The 24187-nt window shown below is 35.8% G+C and overlaps 1 protein-coding gene across 2 annotated transcripts in view; it reads right to left on the bottom strand.

Moving 5' to 3' along the window:
- LOC138698273 (uncharacterized) overlaps nt 1–24187 on the bottom strand; it is a 51665-nt gene that overhangs the window by 22206 nt on the left and 5272 nt on the right. For both annotated transcript variants that reach the window (XM_069824060.1, XM_069824059.1), the window contains exon 2: nt 9385–9614. In XM_069824060.1, the coding sequence (XP_069680161.1) occupies nt 9385–9595 (211 nt within the window). In that variant the 5' untranslated portion in view covers nt 9596–9614. The remainder of the gene's footprint in view (nt 1–9384; nt 9615–24187) is intronic.

The following is a 24187-nucleotide window of genomic DNA, read 5'->3' on the forward strand; positions in this document are numbered from 1 at the left end:
TTCAATATTGAATTATTTTCGCACAGGTACTGTCGTCCATTTGCCTACGTCAGTGATATTGCACTGAAAGAAGACGCTGCGCAACTTCCATGGACATTACGAACTGTAGACGAGAAAGTAGACTTATTCAATACGTTAATACTTCAACTTTATGACAAACACGCACCATTAAAGACCAAACGTACCAGAAAGACCCCAGCCCCTTGGATGACGACTGAAATACGTAGCCTGATGTCCGAACGCGACTTAGCCTATAGGAAATACACCCGCAATAAAAACGACGAATATTTTAACTTATATAAACACCTAAGAAACAGAACGACTCAACTAATAAGAAACGCTAAACTCAAATACTCCTACAAACTTATAGAGCCCAACACAACCCCTTCCGAGTTATGGAAAAATCTGAAGGTCATTGGACTTGGAAGGGCTAGTGAACAAGCAGACATACCCATCCCACTTGACCGATTGAACGAACACTTTGTAAAGGACCCGACCTTAAACAACACAACGAAACAAGACACAGTTTTGCCTGACTCAGCTCCCCCAACTCGAGACAAATTCTATTTTACTGACGTCACTCCTATTGACGTAATGAAAGCCATCCGACGCATCAAGACGAAAGCTCAAGGGCCAGACAACATTAGCATATTACTCATACAGAAAATACAAGACATAGTAATACCTACAATTGCACACATATTCAATAGTTCCTTAATCACTTCAACTTTCCCTAAAATATGGAAGCAAGCATTCGTTCTTCCTCTTCCAAAAGTCAAAGTTCCCACCGACCCGAACGACTATAGACCAATCAGTATCCTGCCAGCCATATCAAAAGCACTGGAAAGAATCGTACACAGACAAATTACTAACTACATGAACGAACACAAACTATTTGACAAGTATCAGTCAGGTTTCAGAGCTGGACACAACACAAGCACTGCTCTACTTAAAGTGACAGAAGACATTCGTGAAGCAATCGACTCTAATAAAGTAACAATACTAACACTTCTTGACCTTAGCAAAGCTTTCAACTCTGTAAATTTCGACCTGCTCACCCATAAATTGAGAAATCTGCATTTGTCAGAGACTGCTGTGAGTTGGTTCGAATCCTACTTACGGGAAAGACAACAATGTGTTGTATCCGGGAATCGAAGCTCTTCCTGGTTTAACATAACATCAGGTATACCACAGGGTTCGGTACTCGGACCATTGTTGTTCACAATATATGTCAGTGATATTACATCTCATGTAAGGCATTGTAACTATCACTTGTATGCTGACGACCTTCAATGCTACATCTCTTCCCGCTTAGATCGAATAAATGACGCTATAGATAAATTGAACAAAGACATTGACTCGATTGTGACATGGACAAAGAAATTCCATCTTAATATCAATCCTGGAAAGACACAAGCAATCATATTAGGACACAAACGGCAAACCGACGCTGTAAAGCACCTCGACATTTCCCCCGTTAAAGTAAGTACAGTGCATATCCCTTTCAGTTCTTCGGTAAAAAATCTTGGCATTCACATGGATAATAATCTCAACTGGGACATGCAAATCACAGAAACCTGCAGAAAAGTATATTCTATTATTCATGTGCTAAAAAGGATAAATGTTCATCTTCCCTCTTGCTTAAAAAAGTCCCTTGTGCAGACCCTTGTATTTCCCTATTTTGACTATGCTGACATTTTACTGACTGACCTTTCCAGCGACAACAAAATGAAACTTCAACGTGCTCATAATTTGTGTGTACGTTTTGTAAGCAATGTTCGTAAATATGATCATATTACCCCATCCCTGGAAGCAATAGGTTGGCTTAAACTAGATAAGAAAAGAAATTTACATTCACTTCTCTTTCTCTTCGAAATCTTGAACTCTTCTATTCCTTCGTACCTGTCGTCTCGCTTCACTTACCTTTCTTCCCACCACAATCTGAACACACGCTCTCGCCATGAAACAATACTAACAATACCATCCCATCGCACCTCCTCATACTCATCCTCTTTCACAATAGCCCTGCCAAGACTCTGGAATTCGTTACCTGCTAGCATCAGGGACTGTCGAAATAAAATTCAATTCAAACGCAAACTTACTAGGCACTTGGTCAGTAATTGAGACTCGTTCAGACATGGTTTCTTGTAAATAGTTCTTTTAATCTACCACAAAATATCTCAATATCCGGTAATTTCATCACTATAGAATTTTGTTATTGTAGGTTTAATTTGTAATTTAGTAAATACAAAAATATTCTTTGTTCTTAACTTCTATGATAAAATGTCTAGCTTTCATTAATCAGGTATTCTTGTCGTACTTTAATTTTTATTGTAATTGTAATTGTAAATTTAATATTAATTGTAATCTTATTGTTCATGTTATAGTTGTAATCCCCTGGTAGAGGGGCAGAGAAGGCCTGACGGCCTTATCTCTACCAGGTTAAATAAATAAATCTAATCTAATCTAATCTAATCTTTTATTCGCCAGCTAGTGGTTGGGCTGTCTTAGCTCTTTTCTGAGAACATTAATTTCTGTTAGGAATTGGACGTATACGTAATATTATACAACTGTTTAAAATAACTTAAATGAAAGGGCTTCGTGAAGTAATTAACTGTCACGTGATTTCCCTCCTTTATACGACCATACGACATAATCACTTGGACGGACAGTAGATAGTATGTCTGAGTAATTTTATCTTTTCGGATCAGGTAGAAGTGAAGATTGAATTTACAGTACGTAAGGTAGAGGTCTACTATTTTATAGAGTAGGCACAGAATTATTTCAACATGAGTTACTAGTACGAAGAAAGAAACTGGTAATTGGGATTAGATACAATAGTCTATAGTGCGATAATATGCACATTAGAACTGAACCCTGTATCGAAATGAACGGCCACCATATAAAAAGTGTGTTTAAATATCCATATTATGATTATTTTTCAATTTAACTTCATTCTCTATATTGTACGCTAATGTGCTGTAGACAGCATAATATGCACTGCATAATGAATACGTCCACATGGACAGCTCAGTTCGTGAGTAAAAACACTCATTGTTAATACTATACTGTATTTTGATTAAACAAAAACCTAATGAAAATTATTAAACTCAAAAGCGCAATATTTCCTAGTTTACGTAAATGGATGAACTACTTTTCTTCCCTCCTATACCTAGTAAAGTGATTTGTTTGTATATTACCCTACGCCAGTATCATCGAACTCCAGTTATGGAAGGGGATAGCAAACGGCGTTGATCCAGAGGTATAGGCAAGTTAATATTAAAAATGTTGGTAAAAATAAAATGATGTCCCTGTACAATATACTACAATATTTACAACATAGCCTAATACAGTATCATTAAATGTTGAACAAAATGTAGAACCAAACAACATGGAATTTTCAATTAATGCTATGTTTTGGTGATGAAACAATTATTCCTGCTGTGCCTTGTTATAATAAATTGTAAATATAATTTTCAAATTTTCAAAAGACAACTTTGATCTGTTGCAGGGAAGGAATTTTTTTAATATGGAAAAATTCCGCTCTACATCTGCAGAAACAATTGGAGAGTACTTGAAACAAGATACGTCTATTAAATTCACATGTTGAATGACGTCATTGGGACACGTCTTTGTTAGTATATCTGAAATCCGACTAAGAATACTGTACCCATCATTTTTGATCACAACTCCGTTCATTTTTTCACCAACATGTGTACCGTGGATTCAGTACGTTTGCTGCAACATGAAAGGGCTTACATGTGAATTCCTTTCTGTTCTTAATTGCAACCTTCCTAATCAACTGATTGGACGGAGAGAACATTGAACTATCTCCTAGTACCGGTATCTTACTACGTGAAGCAAATGAGTACTTCTAGATTTCAGACAAGTCGCCTGATGTTTATGTACAACGGAAAACGTTGCGGTAGTGAAGATTGCATCGTTTTATACGTATTTATTATACTGTGATTAATGCAGTATTATACAATGCTTATTGGTATTATACGGTATTTTTACAACTTTAGTGATATATATATATATATATATATATATATATATATATATATATATATATATATAAGTTTTATATGATATTCTTGTTGAATTTGGTATTCCCAAGAAACTAGTTCGATTACCTAACTAAAATGTGTCTCAGTGAAACGTACAGCAGAGTCCGTATAGGTCAGTTTCTGTCAGATGCGTTTCCAGTTCACTGTGGGCTAGAGAAAGGAGATGCACTATCACCTTTACTTTTTAACTTTGCTCTAGACTTCTAGAGTATGTCATTAGGAAAGTCCAGGAACAGAGAGGGTTTGGAATTGAACGGGTTACATCAGCTGCTTGTCTATGCGGATTACGTGAATATGTTAGGAGAAAATCCACAAAAGATTAGGGAAAATACGGGAATTTTACTTGAAGCAGGTAAAGAAATGGGTATGGAAGTAAATCCCGAAAAGACAAAGTATATGATTATGTCTCGTGACGAGAATATTGTACGAAATGGAAATAGATAAACATTGGAAATGTATTCTTTGAAGAGGTGGAAAAATTGAAATAGGCCTACCTGGGAACAACAGTAACAAATATAAATGATACTCGGGATGAAATTAAACACAGAATAAATATGGGAAATGCCTGTTATTATTCGGTTGAGAAGCTTTTATCATCCAGTCTGTTGTCAAAATTCTGAAAATTATAAATTATAAAAGTTATATTACCGATTGTTCTGTACGGTTGTGAAACTTGGACTCTCACTTTGAGAGAGTAACATAGGTTAAGGGTGTTTGAGAATAAGGTGCTTAGGGAAATATTTGGGGCTAAGAGGGATGAAGTTACAGGAGAATGGAGAAAGTTACACAACACAGAACTGCACGCATTGTATTCTTCACTTGACATAATTAGGAACATTAAATCCAGACGTTTGAGATAGACAGGGCATGTAGCACGTACGGACGAATCCAGAAATGCATACAAAGTGTTAGTTGGAAGGCCGGATGGCAAAAGACCTTTGGGGAGGCCGAGACGTAGATGGGAACATAATATTAAAATGGATTTGAGGGAGGTGAGATATGATGATAGAGATTGGATTAATCTTGCTCAGGATAGGGACCAATGGCGGGTTTATGTGAGGGCGGCAATGAACCTCCGGGTTCCTTACAAGCCAGTAAGTAACTATATAAGTTATATATATATATATATATATATATATACTTTGTGTGAAGTATATATAAAAATGTATATATATAATATATACATACATTTTTCTTCAAAAGCTGCAAGAATATCTGCTTTGAGATCATCGATATCCCTATGTTGCTGTGCATAGTCATCTTTTTTTCTACAAACTCCATATAAAGAAATAGGGTATTGTTGGTTGTGAATATTTTGGTGGCCACGTAATTAGACCACCACAACCGTACCAGTTGAGGTCAAATATTATTTAAAATTCCGGTATCTTTTTAGTCATGTGCCGGGAATATGTTACAAAGGTACATTAATTCGAAACTAAAATATTAATAACATTTTATACCGGTAACCTCTGGAAAAAGAGCTAAGGAAGTGACTAGTGATGTGCTTTGGGTGAAGTGTGGCATTGTATGGGGCAGAAACATGGGCATTACGACGAAATGAAGAGAAACAAATAGAAGCATTTGAAATGTGGATAAGGAGAAGAATGGAGTGTGTGAAGTGGACAGACAGAATAAAATGAAGTTGTGTTGGAAAGAATGGGCGAAGTAAGAATAATGCTGAAATTGATCAGGAAGGGAAAAAGAAATTGGTTGGGTCAGTGGCTGAGAAGAAACTGCCTACTGAAGGATGCATTGGAAGGAATGGTGAACGGGAGAAGAGTTCGGGATAGAAGAAGATATCAGATGATAGACGACATAAGATATGTGGATCATATGCTGAGACTAAGAGGAAGACAGAAAATAGGAAAGACTGGAGAATGTTGGGTTTGCAGTGAAAGACCTTCCCAAGGGCAGAACACTTATGTATGTGTACAGGATGATTCGATTAGAAGTAAGAATCGCTGTAATATAAGAACTGTTACTGTTTACTTTTCAATAATCCAAGACTGCATTCTTTAGGGATGGGAGTTTGATAACATTATTCCTAAACGTGCCCATCATTGCGTACACAATACAATTTACATTGTGACACCAAAGCTTTGCTTTGAGATCATCAATATCAATGTGCTTAGTCATCTTATTTTACAAAACCCCACACAAAGAAATAGGATATAGCAAAATCTGGATATTTTGGAGGCCACGTAAATAGAGCACTAAAACCGCACTAATTGATGTCAAATACAGGAACATCATTTTATTTTTACTAACATTTTAAATATTAACCTGGCTATATCTTCGGATTAAAGGTCTAGAACCGGAAAAACCGCTTGCTCCCCCTTCCAAGACTGGAGTTCGATGATACTGGCGTAAAATACAAATCACTTTACTAGGTATAGGAGGGAAGAAAAGTAGCTCATCCATTAATGTAAACTAGGAAATATCGCAATTTTGAGTTTGATAATTTTCATTACGCTTTTGTTTAATCAAAATACAGTATTGTATTAACACTTAGTGATTTTACTCACGAATTGAGCTATCGATTCGGACGTATTAATTATGCAGTGTATATTGTACTGTTACAGCCCATTAGCGTACAATATAAAGATTGAAGTTAAATTGAAAAATAATCATAATGTGGATATTTAAACACATTTTTGAAAATGGTGACCGTTCATTTCGATACAGGCTTCAGTTCTTTTGTGCATATTATCGCACTATAGACTATTGTACCTAATGCCAATTACCATTTTCGTCCTTCGTACGAGTAACCCATGTTGAAATAATTCTATACCAACTTTATAAAAGAGTACCTTACGTACTCTAAATTCAATCTTCACTTCTGCCCGATTCGAAAAGATAAAATTACTCAGAAATGCTATCTACTGTCCGCCCAAGTGGTTTTGTCGCAGGGTCGTGGAAAGGGGGGGGGGATCACGTGACATTTAATTACTTAACGAGGCCCTTTTATTTAAGTTATTTTAAACAGTTGTGTAATATTACATAGACGTCCAATTCCTAACAGAATTTCATGTTTTCAGAAAAGAGCTAAGACAGCCCAGCTACTAGACTTTACAGAGGGGCGAACAGAAGCAGGTGGGAGAAACCGGGATGCGACGTAGGCAAACGGACTATAGTATCTGTGCGAAAATATGATTAAATATTGAAAACTCTTTCGTCACTGGAAAACGCGAACATATTTCTGGAACGTACTATACTCACTAACTCAGTACTGCATACGCGACCTTGGTTCTGTGTGGTGGACGGTTGGAAGTTTACTAGTAGAGGGGGTGGGAGAGAATTACATTAAAAAACTCAGGTACAATAAAAATTGAAGTAAAAATAAAATGATGTCCCTGTATTATTCAGGAAATCACAAACGTTTTTTTCCTCTATGCGGTGGTGCACCAACCTGCTGTAGCACCCTATCCACGTGACTTTCCTGCTGCTGCCGTGGTATGAAGAGTGGATCTATATGTGATCCATTTTTGTAGACGCGTAATGCCTAAACATGGTTCATGCAGGGTAGGGATAGAGTTTTAGATAATAATGATAAGTTGTGTGCTCTGCAGACAGTCGCCTTAGACTTGTAATTGAAGAGGTGTATTCCAAACTGGCCTAAGTGCAAATGAAAAGTTATGAGGGAAGTGACAAAACTGATGAAATAAATTTGATGGCTTTAGATCAGTCTGAAAAAGAAAGCATATACAGACACTAATGGCGGTTTCTGGTACACGTCAGTTAACTCCCAATTACTTAGCAGCTCTTATAAATTTAACTGCACTGATAACTTTCATGAGTTTCCGGAAAGTTAAATGTAGATTTATCAGCGCTTGTAACTAACAGTTGAGGTAACTTCAAGTTCAGTATCTATTGTCGTCCATAAATGTCTCCACTAGTATTTTGTTAGTGATTTTTTAGTTATTTATAGTTACTTTTGTTTGCAGAAGTTTTCAGTAGTAATATGGTTGATAGATACACAGTGAGCTCTGTACTAATAGGTACAAGACTTTTTAATTAAAAAACCGTGTGATAAACGATAGTGTACTTGTACACTTCCAACTCAGTCGTAATATGATTTAAAAAAAAAACAATAATTGTTGGTATTTGGCGTGATTATCGAGGTAAATAATACTAGTGGAGAGAGAACTAGATGTAACTTCTGCTTCAAAACTGCAACCGTATTCATCTGTGGTGGCTATGGCAGCCATATTGATAAACATATTAAACTATTTTACATTCGCCCTAGAAATGCTTTCATGTATTCAAATGAATTTTTCAGAGCCCGAAATGCCATTGGCATTGACAGAACACCCAAAAATAAAATATTCCGTGACTGACGACATACAATCTGAAGATGATGACGAAAATTAAGCTTGAGATGTTGGAAATTGTCTTTATAAACACACATTATTATCCTAATATGTCATAGAAAGTAAAACATTTACCGTAAGTTACGTAAATAAAACTCCAAAATTTTAAAACTATACAGATAATATAGTAAATTAATTTATTGCATTCTATATTATTATTTAATATCAGTTATTATAGTTTACGAAACAGTAATGCAGTAGCGCCGCATGTCGGTATTTGTTCGAATCAGTACTAACAGCCAGGTAACTACAGGCCGAGGTATAGTTACCAGTTGAAGCACAGATAACTGTAAAGGTAAGGATAACTGTTGTTTCGAAACTCATTTTAAATATATAAGCATGTTAAATCATAGATAACTCTATTTGTACAGGCCAGAAACTGGGCCTAAGTCAAGACTTAAATTAACTTACACAGTTATATATAGACTAGGCTTCAAAAGGATAAATTAAAACGTGAATAAAGCAAGTTAAAATCTTAAGAAAAGCACTTAGGCCAGCTTGGAATCCACCTCTTCAATTTAGATCTTTCCAAACGCCATAGACTACTCATGAACTGATGTTTCAAATTCTGTCAAACAAAACATTCATTTAGCTCCTATCCTTGCAGGAGACGGCGTTTTGTTTACTCAGTCGTTGATAAGAGACGAACTTACCCTTTTTTTTTCGTGAAAATGGCACAAAACTCTTGTGTTTCAACATCATATTGAAACTGAAAATAAATAACTTTTGTATAAATGTACTGCTATTTTATTTTATGCCTTCCCAAATGGATCGGACTATAATTCATCGCATGATACAAAATTCAAAATTCTGTTTGTCATTTTGTTGAATGTAATTGTAAAATTCCAAAGGAAATGGTATGGTGATTGCAATACGTCGTAATTTTATTATTTTCATTCCAAATGAAGATTATTAATACCAAAATTCTCTTGCGTAACACCTACCTGCATCACTTGGGCCTTCTGCATTGTCTTGAAGAGGCTTGTTTTTGGATGAGGGAAGAATTCCTCCACAATCGGAACATATTTCCGGATTAGGCTTGCAGCCTTTGCATACATTGGTGTAGTTTGCACACATAGTAATGAACGCCTCCGTGAATTTTTTGCATGACGGACATATCATTGAGTTCTGCATATCTTTGTGGAACGTATTCATGTCTTCAACTTAATGTCACCTGGGAACATATAAGTTTTAACCGTCATTAAACAACTCTGAACCAACTGCAAAGTTATCTATCGTCGGAGGAACTGGTGTTAGCGAGATGAATTTCTATAATTGGCTATGGGATTGCCTGGCATTAACTTTATAGTTAGAAAATATCTTGGAAAATGTTAACTACGAATCCAAATCATTATCTCCTGAGCTAGTCAACTCAGTAGTAGTTGAAGCTGAATGAGTTTTAGTGAAAGTATGATATTATTAAAGTAAAGAAATCTCGTAGGTATGATATAAGATTCTACGTAAGTGCAATTTTCTACTCCATAAACAATTTTCAAAATATATTTCAGTAATTTAAAGCATGATTTTTTTTTTAACTTTCCGAGTTATTTTAGTGCAAAGTTATGCTATTGTTAAGGTAAATAAAACTCTTGTGAAAGATCTGGGATTCTAAGTGCTGTTTTTACTGTATGAACGTTAATTTTCAGAAGATATTTGAAGCGCTGAGCGCACAAATTGCCAAACCCACAAAATTTACATTTTGAGTTTACTGCTTTAAGGAGATTCTCATATTGTTTTCTTGAAAGTGTAAATCGGTCTAATGAACAGTCCCAGTTTTTTTTACGAGATGTCGGGACAAGTTTCGTTTATGCATTTCATTTCTCGCACTGTTACAGAGAAATAAAATAGCCTATCATACTGTCTGCATAACCAATATCGTCTGTGATTAATATGACTTTAATGAATCGTCGTCCTCATACTATCCCTCTGAAGAGGAAACTTGAACTTCGAAATCCATTGGAGGCCAAACAAATCAAGATTCATTGCCACCACCAGGAAAATAAATATTTCTAAAATGAGTTCAGAAGTGAAGATATGTGTAAATGTAATCTGCGAGAAAGAGATTCTGGTAAAAGCTATGTAACTAGAAAAGGTGTTGTTGTTCCTGAGAGAGGGTTTGAACAATTTGAGTGCTGTTGCAGTTCGAAATGTCATACTCTTGTACCTCATGAAGAATGTAAGAAATTGTTTGACTCATAGTATGCACTTGCGGATCAGGATTTACGGACTTCATATTTATTTAGTCAGGTCAGAGTCGTACAAAGCAGAGATTATATTTTAAGATTATAAATTTATTTTAAAGTTTCAGTCATATGATTTATCGTTTTTGCAAAATTACACACGCTCTATTAACCGAAATGAAACAGAGAAGAGGTAAGAGTCTGCACGTCGTTCTTCAGTAAGACCTTTGCTGTATGAGATACCAGAATAACCAGATCTCTCTCTGGCAACGTAACAGGCGATACTCCACCGAAAGTAAGCAAGGAGTGCGTAGGTCACCACCTAATGAAACTTGAAAAGACACAATAGAAGTGTGTTTCTCTTAATTATTAAAAAAAAAATAAATTTTGAACGTTCTATTGAGAATGCTATTTTTTACCTTATTATACATTCATTAAATGAGATAATGGCTCAAACTTCATAATATATCGGTATATACCAGAGTGCTGCATTGGAGTTAAATCGCTCGCTTGAACTCGGTCGAGTGTCGTACCCTCGAGTGAGATACGATCGATCGTGATACGCTCGTGATAAATAGAAGCACACTACAAGGTCATCTCACAGACATGTCTTATCTTGTGTGGAAGGCGACAGATAAGATACACATATGTTTTGCTCACACGGTAAAAATAAGGCTTTATTTTCTGCGTTTATGACAAACGTTTAATGGAACAGTCAATGGAACGTGCCAAAACAGGAACATGAAGTTATAAATATAATAGTATGAAAAACTTCTATATAAGTTACAGTTATTATTGCTAATTAATAATTTATTCAATATTTGATTTACCATATATACAGTATAATATGATAGGTCCATACATAGTGTTCCGCCTATATATTGCGACAATGTAGAAACGTTTTACAAAATATTATTGATATAGCAGTAGATTAATAACAATATTAGTACAGAGATAACGTCACAGAAAATATAATAAAACGAATGATCATGCTGCACAACTGTTACAGACGCAAAGATTAATACACTAATTATTAGAGGTTCTTATTATTATTATTATTATTATTATTATTATTATTATTATTATTATTACTATTATTAGGAAACTTGATACAGTTCTTGCATTGTATTCTCCGTTTATAATAATTACATTTACATCCAATAACATCTATCAGATGTGGCAAAAACAAAATCACTCCTGTGTGTGGGGGGGGGGGATCTTTTACCTACAACATTTATATTACATTTTAAAGCAAGTTTTGTAGTTGTACTATGGAGAGGTTAGTGAAACACAGCAAAGTTTTGAAATGATAAACATCTATGATGTTACTACACAGCTCATCACTGTAACAAGAACGAATGTCTGACGCTCGGCTTATACCGATCGAGGATTTATCGCTCGTGACAATTTTACCCATCATGCATGTGCACTACCTATCGGATTATGGTATGAACTACTTGGCGCTCGAGCGAAAACGTCCGATGCAGACGTCTGGTAGGCCTATATACATTTTTTTTAAATTTTAAATACACAAATGGTCTATCCCACATTATTTTATTTATTGATATTACAAGAATGCAGGAAAATTGAAGAGTACATATTATAGATATGTATAATTAACCATATGCTGAGTCCGTTTTCAGCTTTCTAGCTCCTAAATGTGGCTTTAAAATACAAGTTCAAATTTGACCTGAATTAAACCCTTCATATTCTCGAAACACAATTTATGTGCCGAGTGTCTTATTTTAATATTTTAATGCGTGATTTTATGAACTTACTGAGGTCTTTTAATGTAAAGGTATGATATTATTAAAGTAAATAATTCTCGTATGAATTAACTGGGATTACAAGTGCAATTTGAATTGCATTCACCTTAATTTTTAAAATATATTTCACTACCACTATTTTTAATTCACGGTTTCAGAAACGTTCTGAGGTCTCTTAGTGTAAAGGTATGATATTATTAAAGTAAATAATTCTCGTATGAATGTTTTAGGATTCTAAATGCTATTTTTACTGCATACAATACGCCTTAATTTTTATATGATATTTCAGTAATTTTAGTGCATGATTTCATAAACGTTCTGATGCCTTTTAGTGTAAAATTATGATATTATTAAAGTAAATCAATCTTGTATGAATGTTCTAGGATTCGAAGTGCTATTTTGATTGCATACATGAGAAGTTTACCTCTGATTGAGGTTGTGGTCGATATGTATATCTATTATCAGGTGAAAATGCTATTTCAATATTTGGACAATAATGTATTGCTAAAAATAATCCTTCTATATTTATCATTATTAATAATGAAAATATGATTACAATTGAAGAGGTGACGCAAGAAGAGCTTGCCACTCAAAGCTGTGCGAACTTTCGGAAACGTTCGGGTGCACTCGACCTCGCTTCGATTCGATTGGCAGCTCCCAGTCGTCTGCTGGCTTGATGTTTCGAGTGAGATTTATCACAGGGCGTGTAACGTAACCGAAACCTAGTTGCAGAGTAACTAATAACAATAACATAACATTGTTGAAAATACAGATGCACGAATTTTTTTACATATAAAATCACTGAATGAATTGACAAAGATGTTAAATAAATTAAATGTAATAATTTATATTTGACGTTGTAATAAAACAGTAATACTATGTGATTTTATTAAAATGTTCCGATAACTAGGGTACTATGGTCGGTTTATTTTAATCTGTATATACTCCTTATGTTACGAGCGGAGCCTGTTTCGTTTTTCATAAATATATGAACGTTATGAACAATTCCCTAGTTTGACTGTGTAACGTTTTATTAGCACTTCCTAATTTAGAGCGAAACAGGGGCATTGTTAAGTACATAGAATGTTATACAGAACTCTGTTATTTAACAAACACACTTTGAACTACATAAAACTCCTGATATCAGGGATAAAACGCAGAAAATGTAACGCACAGCTGGCTTCTACCTGCTCTGCACAATACATTCCACCATACGAACAGTTCAAGACAGCGCTTTCGAATGTGCCCTGTAATCAGCATTAGGTGATTCATACCAGCCCTGTAACGAGCATAGCGGCACTAGGACCGAATATCGTTCTCTGCGCATCAGTCAAATGGGCAAGCTTTCTTTGCGCTTCCTCTAATTATTATTGTTTTTATTGATATAGAGAATATTTCATTTGATGCATCTCACTTGATGATATGTGTCAGAGGAAGAAACATTGTTTGTATACATCTGAAATCTGATTAGTGGACTATGTAGCCAATCAGCGATGTATGAATTGGAGATGGAAAGGAACTGGCCATCCTACCTCAGTATCTCCTGGCCTAGTTGCCTCATGAGTGATGCCTTATTGGTGTTACTTATGAGGTTCAAACCTATCTTCGAACAGTTGACTAAACAACAACATGATAAGTTTTACTCGTAGAATAAATTCCTGCAAACTTAGATTTCTTGATCTTCTGATAACTTTTAGTTTAAATGTATATTATTAAAGTAAATAAATATCGTCTCAGTGATGTAAGATCCTAAGTGCAATATTTACTGCATAGGCCTACACTTTTATTTTCAGAACACATTCTATTATTTCTAGTGCAAGATTTCATAAAAGTTTTGAGGTCTCTTAGTGTTAAATACCTATATTATCAACAGTAATCTCACTAGAGGTTTTGATTTATCTAGACAATCGAGTGGGATTTAATTGACTATTACACGATTATAAATACTCCACTACAATAAAATATTAAGTCCACACCTGTGGAGTAGCGGCTAGCGCGTCTGACCGCGAAACAAGATGGCCCGGGTTCGATTCCCGGTCGGGACATGTTACCTGGTTGAGGTTTTTTCCGGGGTTTTCCGTCAACCCAATATAAGCAAATGTATACATCTTGATTACACAACTTTTAACACTGTTCTGTTAACAGGACCAGTTCTGTTAACAGGACCAGTTCTAAGGATGACCCATAATAGGTCGAAACATACCGAATATTGTTGTGATTATTGGAAGCTTTTCTGTAACAAATTTCAGAAACTAAGAATGTGGAACATTTAAAGAACCGTATCATTGAACTCTGTGCTAAAGACTCCCCGGAAATGCTACAAAATGTTCTCTCCACATTCTCCATTTTCTCTTCATATACCAAGCTATTTATATATTATTATTATTATTATTATTATTATTATTATTATTATTATTATTATATTGGGTTATTTTACGTCGCTGTATCAACATCTAGGTTATTTAGCGTTTGAATGAAATGAAGGTGATAATGCCGGTGAAATGAGTCCGGGGTCCAGCACCGAAAGTTACCCAGCATTTGTTCGTATTGGGTTGAGGGAAAACCCCGGAAAAACCTCAACCAGGTAACTTGCTCCGACCGGGATTCGAACCCTGACCACCTGGTTTCGCGGCCAGACGCGCTGACCGTTACGCCACAGGTGTGGACTCCTATTTATATAACCCCAAAAGAAAAAAATCAAGGGGTGTTAAATCTGGAGACCTGGCCGGCCATTCTACTGATTCACGCCGACCAATTCAATGTCCAGGGAACTGTTCATTCAGTCTGCTGCAACATTTCTGTGGTTTAATCCACCAGAATGAAGAATGATATCAATTCTTTCCTCTTTCGATAATGCCATCACGAAAATCAATGTGTTGAAACTATTACAGATTAATCAAACAGTAAAGCAGGAAAAGTTAATAACCAGAATTGCATAAAAATACTTTTTCCAAAGCCTCCTTAGTACTGTACCATGTTACAAAATACCTGTAAATGCAGTAACTAATGTTTGTGTCATTATGACAGTTATCGTTGAATAACTTGAAAACGATTATAGATATCTCAAAGCAAATTGTACCATTGTTTATTTAAGAAAATTTCACATGATTTTGAGTACCTATATGATTCCCTTTCCATTAAAATTCAAAGTTGCATCCAAAATGGCGGCTTTTGAGATAGCTGAGGGCTAGAATTGAATGTGTCACTGGTAGAGCATTTGGTCTTATAAATACTGGAAACACCTATAGTAATCGAAAATCAAGCATGGAAAATATTTATATGGTTCCAGACTTTTGATTCACTCTGTATTAAAATTTTTGTAAATGTAAGTTTACTCTATATTGAAAAATCAATATTTCTCATATAAAAGCAACAATGTTTGCCTAAGATCTCCTCTACGTAACTTCCAAACTCTTTGAAACACAATTTGTTATTGACTTTTTTCACATTTTTCTTCAAGTGTAAGAAAAAATGTAGGCTCTACATTACAATTTCTACCAGCTTCTATATTTGACTAATATACAAAATAATTTTACTCAGAACTCTAGCAATAATGTGAACACAGGAAATAGCAAATTATGTTTCAGAAAGTTTTAAAGATAAGTGGAGTAAATTTAGAAAAAACATTTTGATTTTTGTGGGATAATGAATATTTTTCTAAATACGGTACAATTCAAATTTACAAAAATTGTAATAATTAATGTAATTTTGGACCAAATGAGATGAAATTTTGTACGGAGATTATTGATATGCAGCATGATAAGTGCACAAATTTTCAAAGATGTGTCTCAGTCGGTTAGGGAAATCAACATTTCAGCTAAATGCATCTTTAAGGTACTAAAAGAAATGTATACTATTACTGAAAACATACGTAAATATTTGGAAGCTACCAGCGTAGTTCAGTCAGCAGAGGCGTTTGTCTTCTGATCTAAATCTCCTCTTGGGCGTTGGCTTGATTCCCGCTTGAGTTAATTACTGGATGTGTTTTTCCGAGACTTTCCCTAACCGCAAAGTGAATGTTAGGTAATGTATGACGAATCTTCGGTCTTAACTCGCCACATACCATCTCGCAATCAACAATTTCATCGATCTAAATATTCTAGTACTTAATACAGCATCGTTAAATAACCAACTAAAATATTTGGATCAAGCACATGGGAAAACATTTAACAACATAGTCTCATCAAAATCAGAGCAGTTCTTCTAATTATTCACGTCAAACAGTTGTCTTCTGACCGCTGTGTGACGTCCACAAAATATTAGCACAATGAGGGACATGTAGCCCTACTTGTTTTCCTCATTGGAATGTCGTGAACCCTTTAATTGAACAGGCGAATTTGTTCACTCAAGATGAAGTACTAAAACAGTCATTGAATTGCAATGGGATAATTTGCATAATGTAAAATGATGTGAAGTTACGCATACTGTGAAGTTTTTGGCCGAGGTTAACTCCTATAGAGATGCGAGAGGAAAAACCGTTGCAAGAAACACTCAGTTATTACGTTACCCCATTATGACACCGAACTTCAAATAGTGTTTAGTCAGATGAATGATGAATGTAATGAAAATCGAAACCAAGAAGCCGATTGAACGATTACATGCAATGTTTAAGTGTTAGATGAATGTTGTCACAACTACGAACTACCAAACATTATAACGGAATCCTACACTTCACAAGAGTCGCCATCTTGCTCAAAGCATGTCTCAGATAGAGATTCATACCCAGAAGTGGCGCGGAGAGTGCAGATTTTTTTAACAGAAAGTATAATTAATGAATTTTTAATAAGAAATTACATGTTTTAATTGTGTAGAGACATTTCTCATGAAATTTAAGCCAGTGTATGGGACCGGTGCCCACCCAGCATCGTGATGCACTTGGGGAGCTACGATAAGTAGCGAAAATTCGGTTTCGCAAACCAGCTATAAAGGCTGGGGGGATCATCGTGATAACCACACGATACCTACATTCTAGTTGAATGATCGTCCACCTCTGCTTCGCATGTGGCCGTGAGGCCAGCAGCCGGCTGGTCGGTCTTGGCACTTCATGGGCTGTAGCGTCATGGATGTACTTTACTTTTACTTTTAATTGTATAGAGGCAGTGATTTCCTGTTTTTTTTATTATGAATCTTATGCCGTCTAAATTTTGACGTTGGTAACACTGAGTTCCACATAGCTTTTGCGTTACGTGTCTGAACATGAATCGCAAGCTTTGTGTTGCTGAAGACTCCAATCTTGAAACTTGCGGGGTGAGGTAGTGGAGTGAAGCGGGGAATGAAAAACAACAGATAACGTACTGAGGCGTGCGTATCATCATTGCACGTGTTCAATATTACAAGACGTTCTGAAAATAATTTCACCCATCATTTACTGGAGATCGAGGTACAGTATCTGGTGCAAATAAATGAATTCCGGAGCAAGGGAATTCAGTTTTTATATAGACGAGACCTGAGTGAATAGCAATATGATATTTCGAAAATGTTGGCAAAATAAGACTGTAAGTGTCCAAACCAACTGAGAAGAATTCTGTTGACACATTGAAAATATAGAAAAACAACAGGGTACTGTGAAAAACATGGGCTCCAATCATACAGTATATAATTAATAAAATTATTAGCCTTGTAATGTTGGGGACCGATAATGGAAGTTGACTGCAGTATGGTACATACGTGAGCCAGAGTCGTGGACATTTGTCCAAATCAACGGGCTTCCCCTCCGCTGACAGTAACGGGCTGAGGAGTGTCGCACGGAACTAGCCCGTGCCGTCACCCTGCACCACCGCACGGGTCGCGGCGGACTGCTTGTGGAGCGGTTTAGTGCGGTGGACTTGTTTGTATCAAAGCATGAGCCCAAGCTTCCGCTATCAGTTACTTATGAATTGAGTTGGTGCGGGTTTGTGCTTGTATGTACGGTTCGATCAACGATCAGCTACTGTATCAAACATATGATTTCTGTTTTTCAAGATGAGGATGAGTTCAAATAATGGTGCATTGCAAAGAAAATACAGTCTCTGTGAGGCTGCTATTACACTATCAAAATTCTTTGACAAAGAATATTATGCTAAAATATTACATCAAAGATCTTTCATAAAAGATAGGATTTGGGGTATATTACACTACATGAAATCTTTTCAAAAGATTTTATCAAACATGACCTAAAATTAGGAACAAATCTCTCCTAACACTTGTTCCACAACAATGAACACGCGTTCCGTGGATTTGTTGATACTAATATTGACGCGTTAAGTTTATGATTTGTTTACACTGTTATTTACGCGTTAAGTTTATAACACCATGAATAAATATCTGGTCAGGGCTTAAACCATGGATTGTAAGACGTGATAAGAGAGGTATACTTCTAAACTTATTGAAAGAGCTACAATGAGAGGACTTGAAAAGTTATACAAATTATTATAAAATATTATTTACTTACAAATGGCTTTTAACGAACCCGCAGGTTCATTGTCGCCCTACATAACCCCGCCATCGGTCCCTATCCTGTGCAAGATTAATCCAGTCTCTATCATCATATCCCACTTTCCTCAAATCCATTTTAATATTATCCTCTCATCTACGTCTCGGCCTCCCCAAAGATCTTTTTCCCTCCGGTCTCCCAACTAACACTCTATATGCATTTCCGGATTCGCCCTAATAATATTAATATTATATTATAAAAATTATTTATTTACATTTCATTTGCTTCATACTCCGAGATCAGAATTTTTGTGGTAGCAACAATCTAGTTATATTTGCGTTCCGCCATATTTGTTTCAAGGTATAGAAATCTTTTATCAAAGATAACAAGCTGCACTTACATTTAATAAAAGATCTTTTATCAAAGGAACTTTTACAAAAGAAAACCCATTACACTGTCATAGATTGTATAATAGACTATATATTTTATAAAAAGATCTTTGCAAAAAAACTTCGATAGTGTAATAGCAGCCCGGAAAAACTTCATCACAGACACCGGCCGTGAAAGCATACTTTCTAAAATACAGTCTCTCTAGATAAAAAGTAGTGAAGGAGAAAATCGCTGCTAGAAAGTTTAAAAATACAAAGTCGGATGAAAATTTCAAAAAGTACCATAGGGACAGTTTTTAAATCTGTGTTCGACAGCAGTGGAAAATATTTTAATTTTGTACTGTGTCCTGTATGCTTATGCCACACGCCAAGCGCAAGCAGGAAAGGAGTAGAATGCAATCAACTGGTGGGATGACGTCACCGCACTGAGGAGTGCGGTGGGCTAAGCTGGGCTGCGTAACCCAGTGCACTGGGCTAGGAAGCGGCCGCGCCAAGCAGTGTTGGTCTTGGGTGGCCTGGGCTGTTTAAGCATTAGGACTGACAGTGCTGCGCGGAGGGCCAGTCTGCAGGACTCTGACGTGAGCTAGTACGAGGACATTGAATTGGTTCTGCGATCGATTACACGAATAACAAGGTGCACGTAGACAAATCTGGACAGGTTTAAAAGTAAACATACGCTACATAGCATTACAGAGATATATTTTTACGTACCTTTCGTTATGTGCAGAAGAATTATCAAAGAATTATTCGTGGGTTTAAGTTTCCTCCTTTATTTTCTTGTGCTACAATATCTCTATATAATATCGCTTGTAATCTCGTATATTTGTATTGCATAATTTACATATAATATTCCCGTCATTCACTTCAAAACTCTCACCAAATTCCTCTGCAAAAATATGTTCCTGAGAACCTTCAACCTTCGGCATTATTTTTCAGCAGGTACACTGTTTACGCATGCTACGGTAGTGACTGGCGAACGGAGTATTCAGCAGCTACACTGTTTATGCATGCTAGAGTACTGACTTGTGAACGATAGAAAATTGAAACCACTGTAACGCATCCTATCGGTCCCCAGCATTACAAGCCTAATTAATACTGATGACGGTGATGGCAGTAGGGGTAGTGAGAACAGTGACAACCCACCTGAATGTGATGCTGAGTTTGGTTGAAACCAATCGTACTCCTTTTGATTTTACTGAGGGTGAGTCGGAATCAAAAACAATTAATTAATTTTAACATAAAAAATAAAATACAATTTAAAAAAATAATTTATATAACATTTCAGATTCATGAGACGTGCTCAACAGCTTCCGCTGTGAGGTAGGAACAGAACACAATTTTTTAGACAGCTGGTAGCAGGCTAGCATTACTAATAGGGGTCACTATCGCGAACTGTAGGGTCGCGTCGCATTCCTGTCAGGTTCCAAGATTAGAGTCTTCAACAGTAGGTGTTGTTTGGTCAACTGTCCGAAGACAGATCTGAACCTCATAAGTGATACCAAGAAGGCAGCACTTACGAGGCAACTAGGCCTGGAGATAATGGGGTAGAGTGGCCAGTTCCTTTCTCCCTGCATTGCATACATCGCCCACTAGCTACATATTACACTAGTCGGACTCCAGATGCATACAAACAATTGAAGGTTTCAGAGCCATAGTGGGCCGAGCGCCATTTATTAAAAACGGAGAAAGCAAGGGTTAAAGTTAAGTGAATATCATAGTTTAATGAAGATTGAGATATCATTTAGTTTGAATGTGTCTACTTTATATTACTTGCTATATGTTTCCATTGAATTATGATAACTTCATTTTAACCCTTGTTTTCTACGATTTTAGTAAATGGCGCTTGGCCCACTATGGTTCTGAACCCTTCAGTTGTTCTTCCTCTGACACATATCGTCATGTGTGATGTACTGCCTGATAACAGATGTACATATCAGCCAGAACTCAAATCAGAGATTGCTTTGTAGCTGTAGAAGGAAAATAATTGTGCCGAAAATGTTGCGACAGTACTAATGACTTGTACTATATTTACAATAATTAATGTTTTGAACTCTTGCCTTTGTGCCTACACTTCGCTATGAGTCAAATAGACTACATCGCGCTTAATCTGATGTGTAATTGATAAAAATCGTTCCATACTTAACTGTAGCCTATATTCTAATCAGTGGCGGCCGGTGAGGCATTCTGGTGGTGGTGCCAAAAATGAAAAAAGATTGTACGCAAATTACCCTAGTGAAATTAATAATCGCAGCTCACATTTACATTATGTTAAATAAAAAATAATTAAACCAGCTATTTTACCAGGTATACAGTTAATAATGCATCTAGTAGCAGTTACAATAACATTTCCGAAACTAATAACGAAATTTACAGATACAGATAATGCAAAACTTTCACAGTATTGTTAGTCAAATACAAATAACATTTATAACTAGTAAAATTACTGGCAAAAACACACGAGATAAACAATGATATAGATAATAAACGAACACGTTTGCACTTTATTTAACAGGCCGATGAATCTAAGGCAGCGGCCTGAATAACACATGTTCATGTCCTGCACAGATCTCATGTATCGTTAACAGAAACATCAATACTACTTATAGCAACGGTGTAGCGATATTTAGTTGCCGCAAAATAAAACAAATATTACACAACATTAACAAACAGTTTTGCATAATATGAAAAAATATTTATCTTTCTAAAAAGAACCATGACTATCTCTGCGTTTAATGTAATTAAATGGATAATACTTTTACACATTCAAATCCAAGTTATGTGCATTAGTTTTGAATTGGCAACATTACATTAACATTTGGCGCGGAACTTCAACTTGTGTTTTCGTGCAAGTCTGCGGTTGACAGTTCCTGCCTAACGTCTCCAACAACCCTACCATCTAGCGAAATTTCTGCATTACTGTGCTCTAGCGGGCAGAAGATTAACTACTGAGCCAAATTGAATTCGGCTCAAAGTCTGCCACAAGAAACGCATATAAACTAGAATCAGTAGCCTTTTGTACAGTGTTATATGGAAGCAGGCAGTGCCACACCGAAGTGGCTCCAACGTTCGGAGAAACGCTGCAAGAGTGCGTCCCCATCTCTGCGCGCGCTCGTTCAGATGAAATACGAATAAAATGTGTAGAAATAAACTATTTCAACTGCTTTTTAGGATATTATTTTTTGTTTCTTTCATTGGTGGTGCCATGACACACTGGCACTACTCCAAAAGCGCCCCTGATTCTAATACACTGATGTAACCCCCTTTACATGTTACTAATTTGCAACAAGTAAGGAGGAGGGACTACATCAAAGTGCATTGCAGTACAGGTTGTAACAAAAAGGTATGTAAAAACTATAAGAAAATATTTCTCACATGTAGAGGATGCAAATCTATATATATAATTTGAATTGGTAATGGAAATTACGGGAAAACGGCTGAACAGATTTTAATAAATGACCCCTCATTTTGAAGCTTGGAACCCAAAGTTTTTCGGAAAAGTAGTAGTTTTCAGTGAAATGTCAATTTTCCTACATCATTTTCCTTTTTTCCAAAATCCATCTTTCGTCAGTTTTGAGAACTAATTAATTGCAGTCACGGCCGACTTGATGTTCGCTTCCTTAAGCGAAGCGAGCATCAAGTCGGCCGTGTTGCATTCCAGAATAAAACAAAACACACACTACAATAAACAATAGGCTGTTACACGAAGGCCATGACCTACAGGATTGCTGACATAGAGTTCAGACGGCTCAGATTCTTTCCAATCATAATGCCAATATGTCGATCTTCATTTGCGCAATTTTTTGATAACGTATAAAAAATAATTTATAGGTATGATTCTCTGGTCTATAGTTTTCCGAGTACAGCTGTGTATTGGATATTAAGAACTACAAAACTTAAGAATGTTTGATGACATTATTACCATTAAAAATGAAATATTATTATTGTTAATGCAACACATAATGTTATACTGATATATGGAAGTGAAATCTTTTGGGCTTTATGCAAGTAGACGCAGAGAAAGAATATTTTATATTAAATCTTCATTTCTATAATTTACTGAGTGACTGCTATATATATATATATATATATATATATATATATATATATATATATATATATAACTACAAAACTTAAGATAATAATATTGTTATTAAAAATCAAATATTTTTATACTTATTAAACCAGTGGGGTTGGGTCTTTTTCATATACTTAATGGCAGTGTAGCTCAGGATAGGGACCAATGGCGGGCTTATGTGAGGGCGGCAATGAACCTCCGGGTTCCTTAAAAGCCAGTAAGTAAGTAATGGTGGTGTAGTGTAGAAATTGATATGTGTCATTGTCTTCAGTAAGGTAAAGTACCCAAATAAGAGACAGTGCCCTAATAAGAGATACCTTGTTAACGTCTCCGGTATAATTTTCCATCTCTCGACAACTATGGGAAATCAATGTTTGTGCTTCTAAGGCATCGTGTTCTTTGTCTAACCTCAGTTGAAAATAAGCAATGAAGCTGAGAGCAGGAAAAGTAATTTTTCAAACTTTGAACTTTTTACTGGTTTTTGTTGAGGAAGAGAACAGCAGGTAATGTAAGCTACAACAAATTTATTATTAATTTTATAAAATTCCTGGCAAAATGTTGCATATAATAAGGTATATTGCTAATAAAGAAGATAATAATTTATGACTTTGGGTAGCTATTTCATTTTTATTTACTCCGTTCCCTAATAAGAGATACCTAGGGGTCCTATTAAGAGATAGTATCTCTTATTTAGAACCCTTATTTGGTACTATTATTATGATGCTCACCTTTGAGAGTTTACGAAAAGCTTTAAAGCTTCTAGTCATGTCAGTTTGTCTGCCAGCAACTACATAACAACCAATGAAAGATTAATTGAACTATTAATTAAAATTAATTACGAATTAGGTCAATCATTAATTATCCATTGTCCTCAATTATTCATTAAAAATTACTAATTGAAATGATTAAGTTATCATTATTAATG

The sequence above is a fragment of the Periplaneta americana genome, chromosome 4 (assembly GCF_040183065.1).
Source record: "Periplaneta americana isolate PAMFEO1 chromosome 4, P.americana_PAMFEO1_priV1, whole genome shotgun sequence".
Lineage (NCBI taxonomy): Eukaryota > Metazoa > Arthropoda > Insecta > Blattodea > Blattidae > Periplaneta > Periplaneta americana.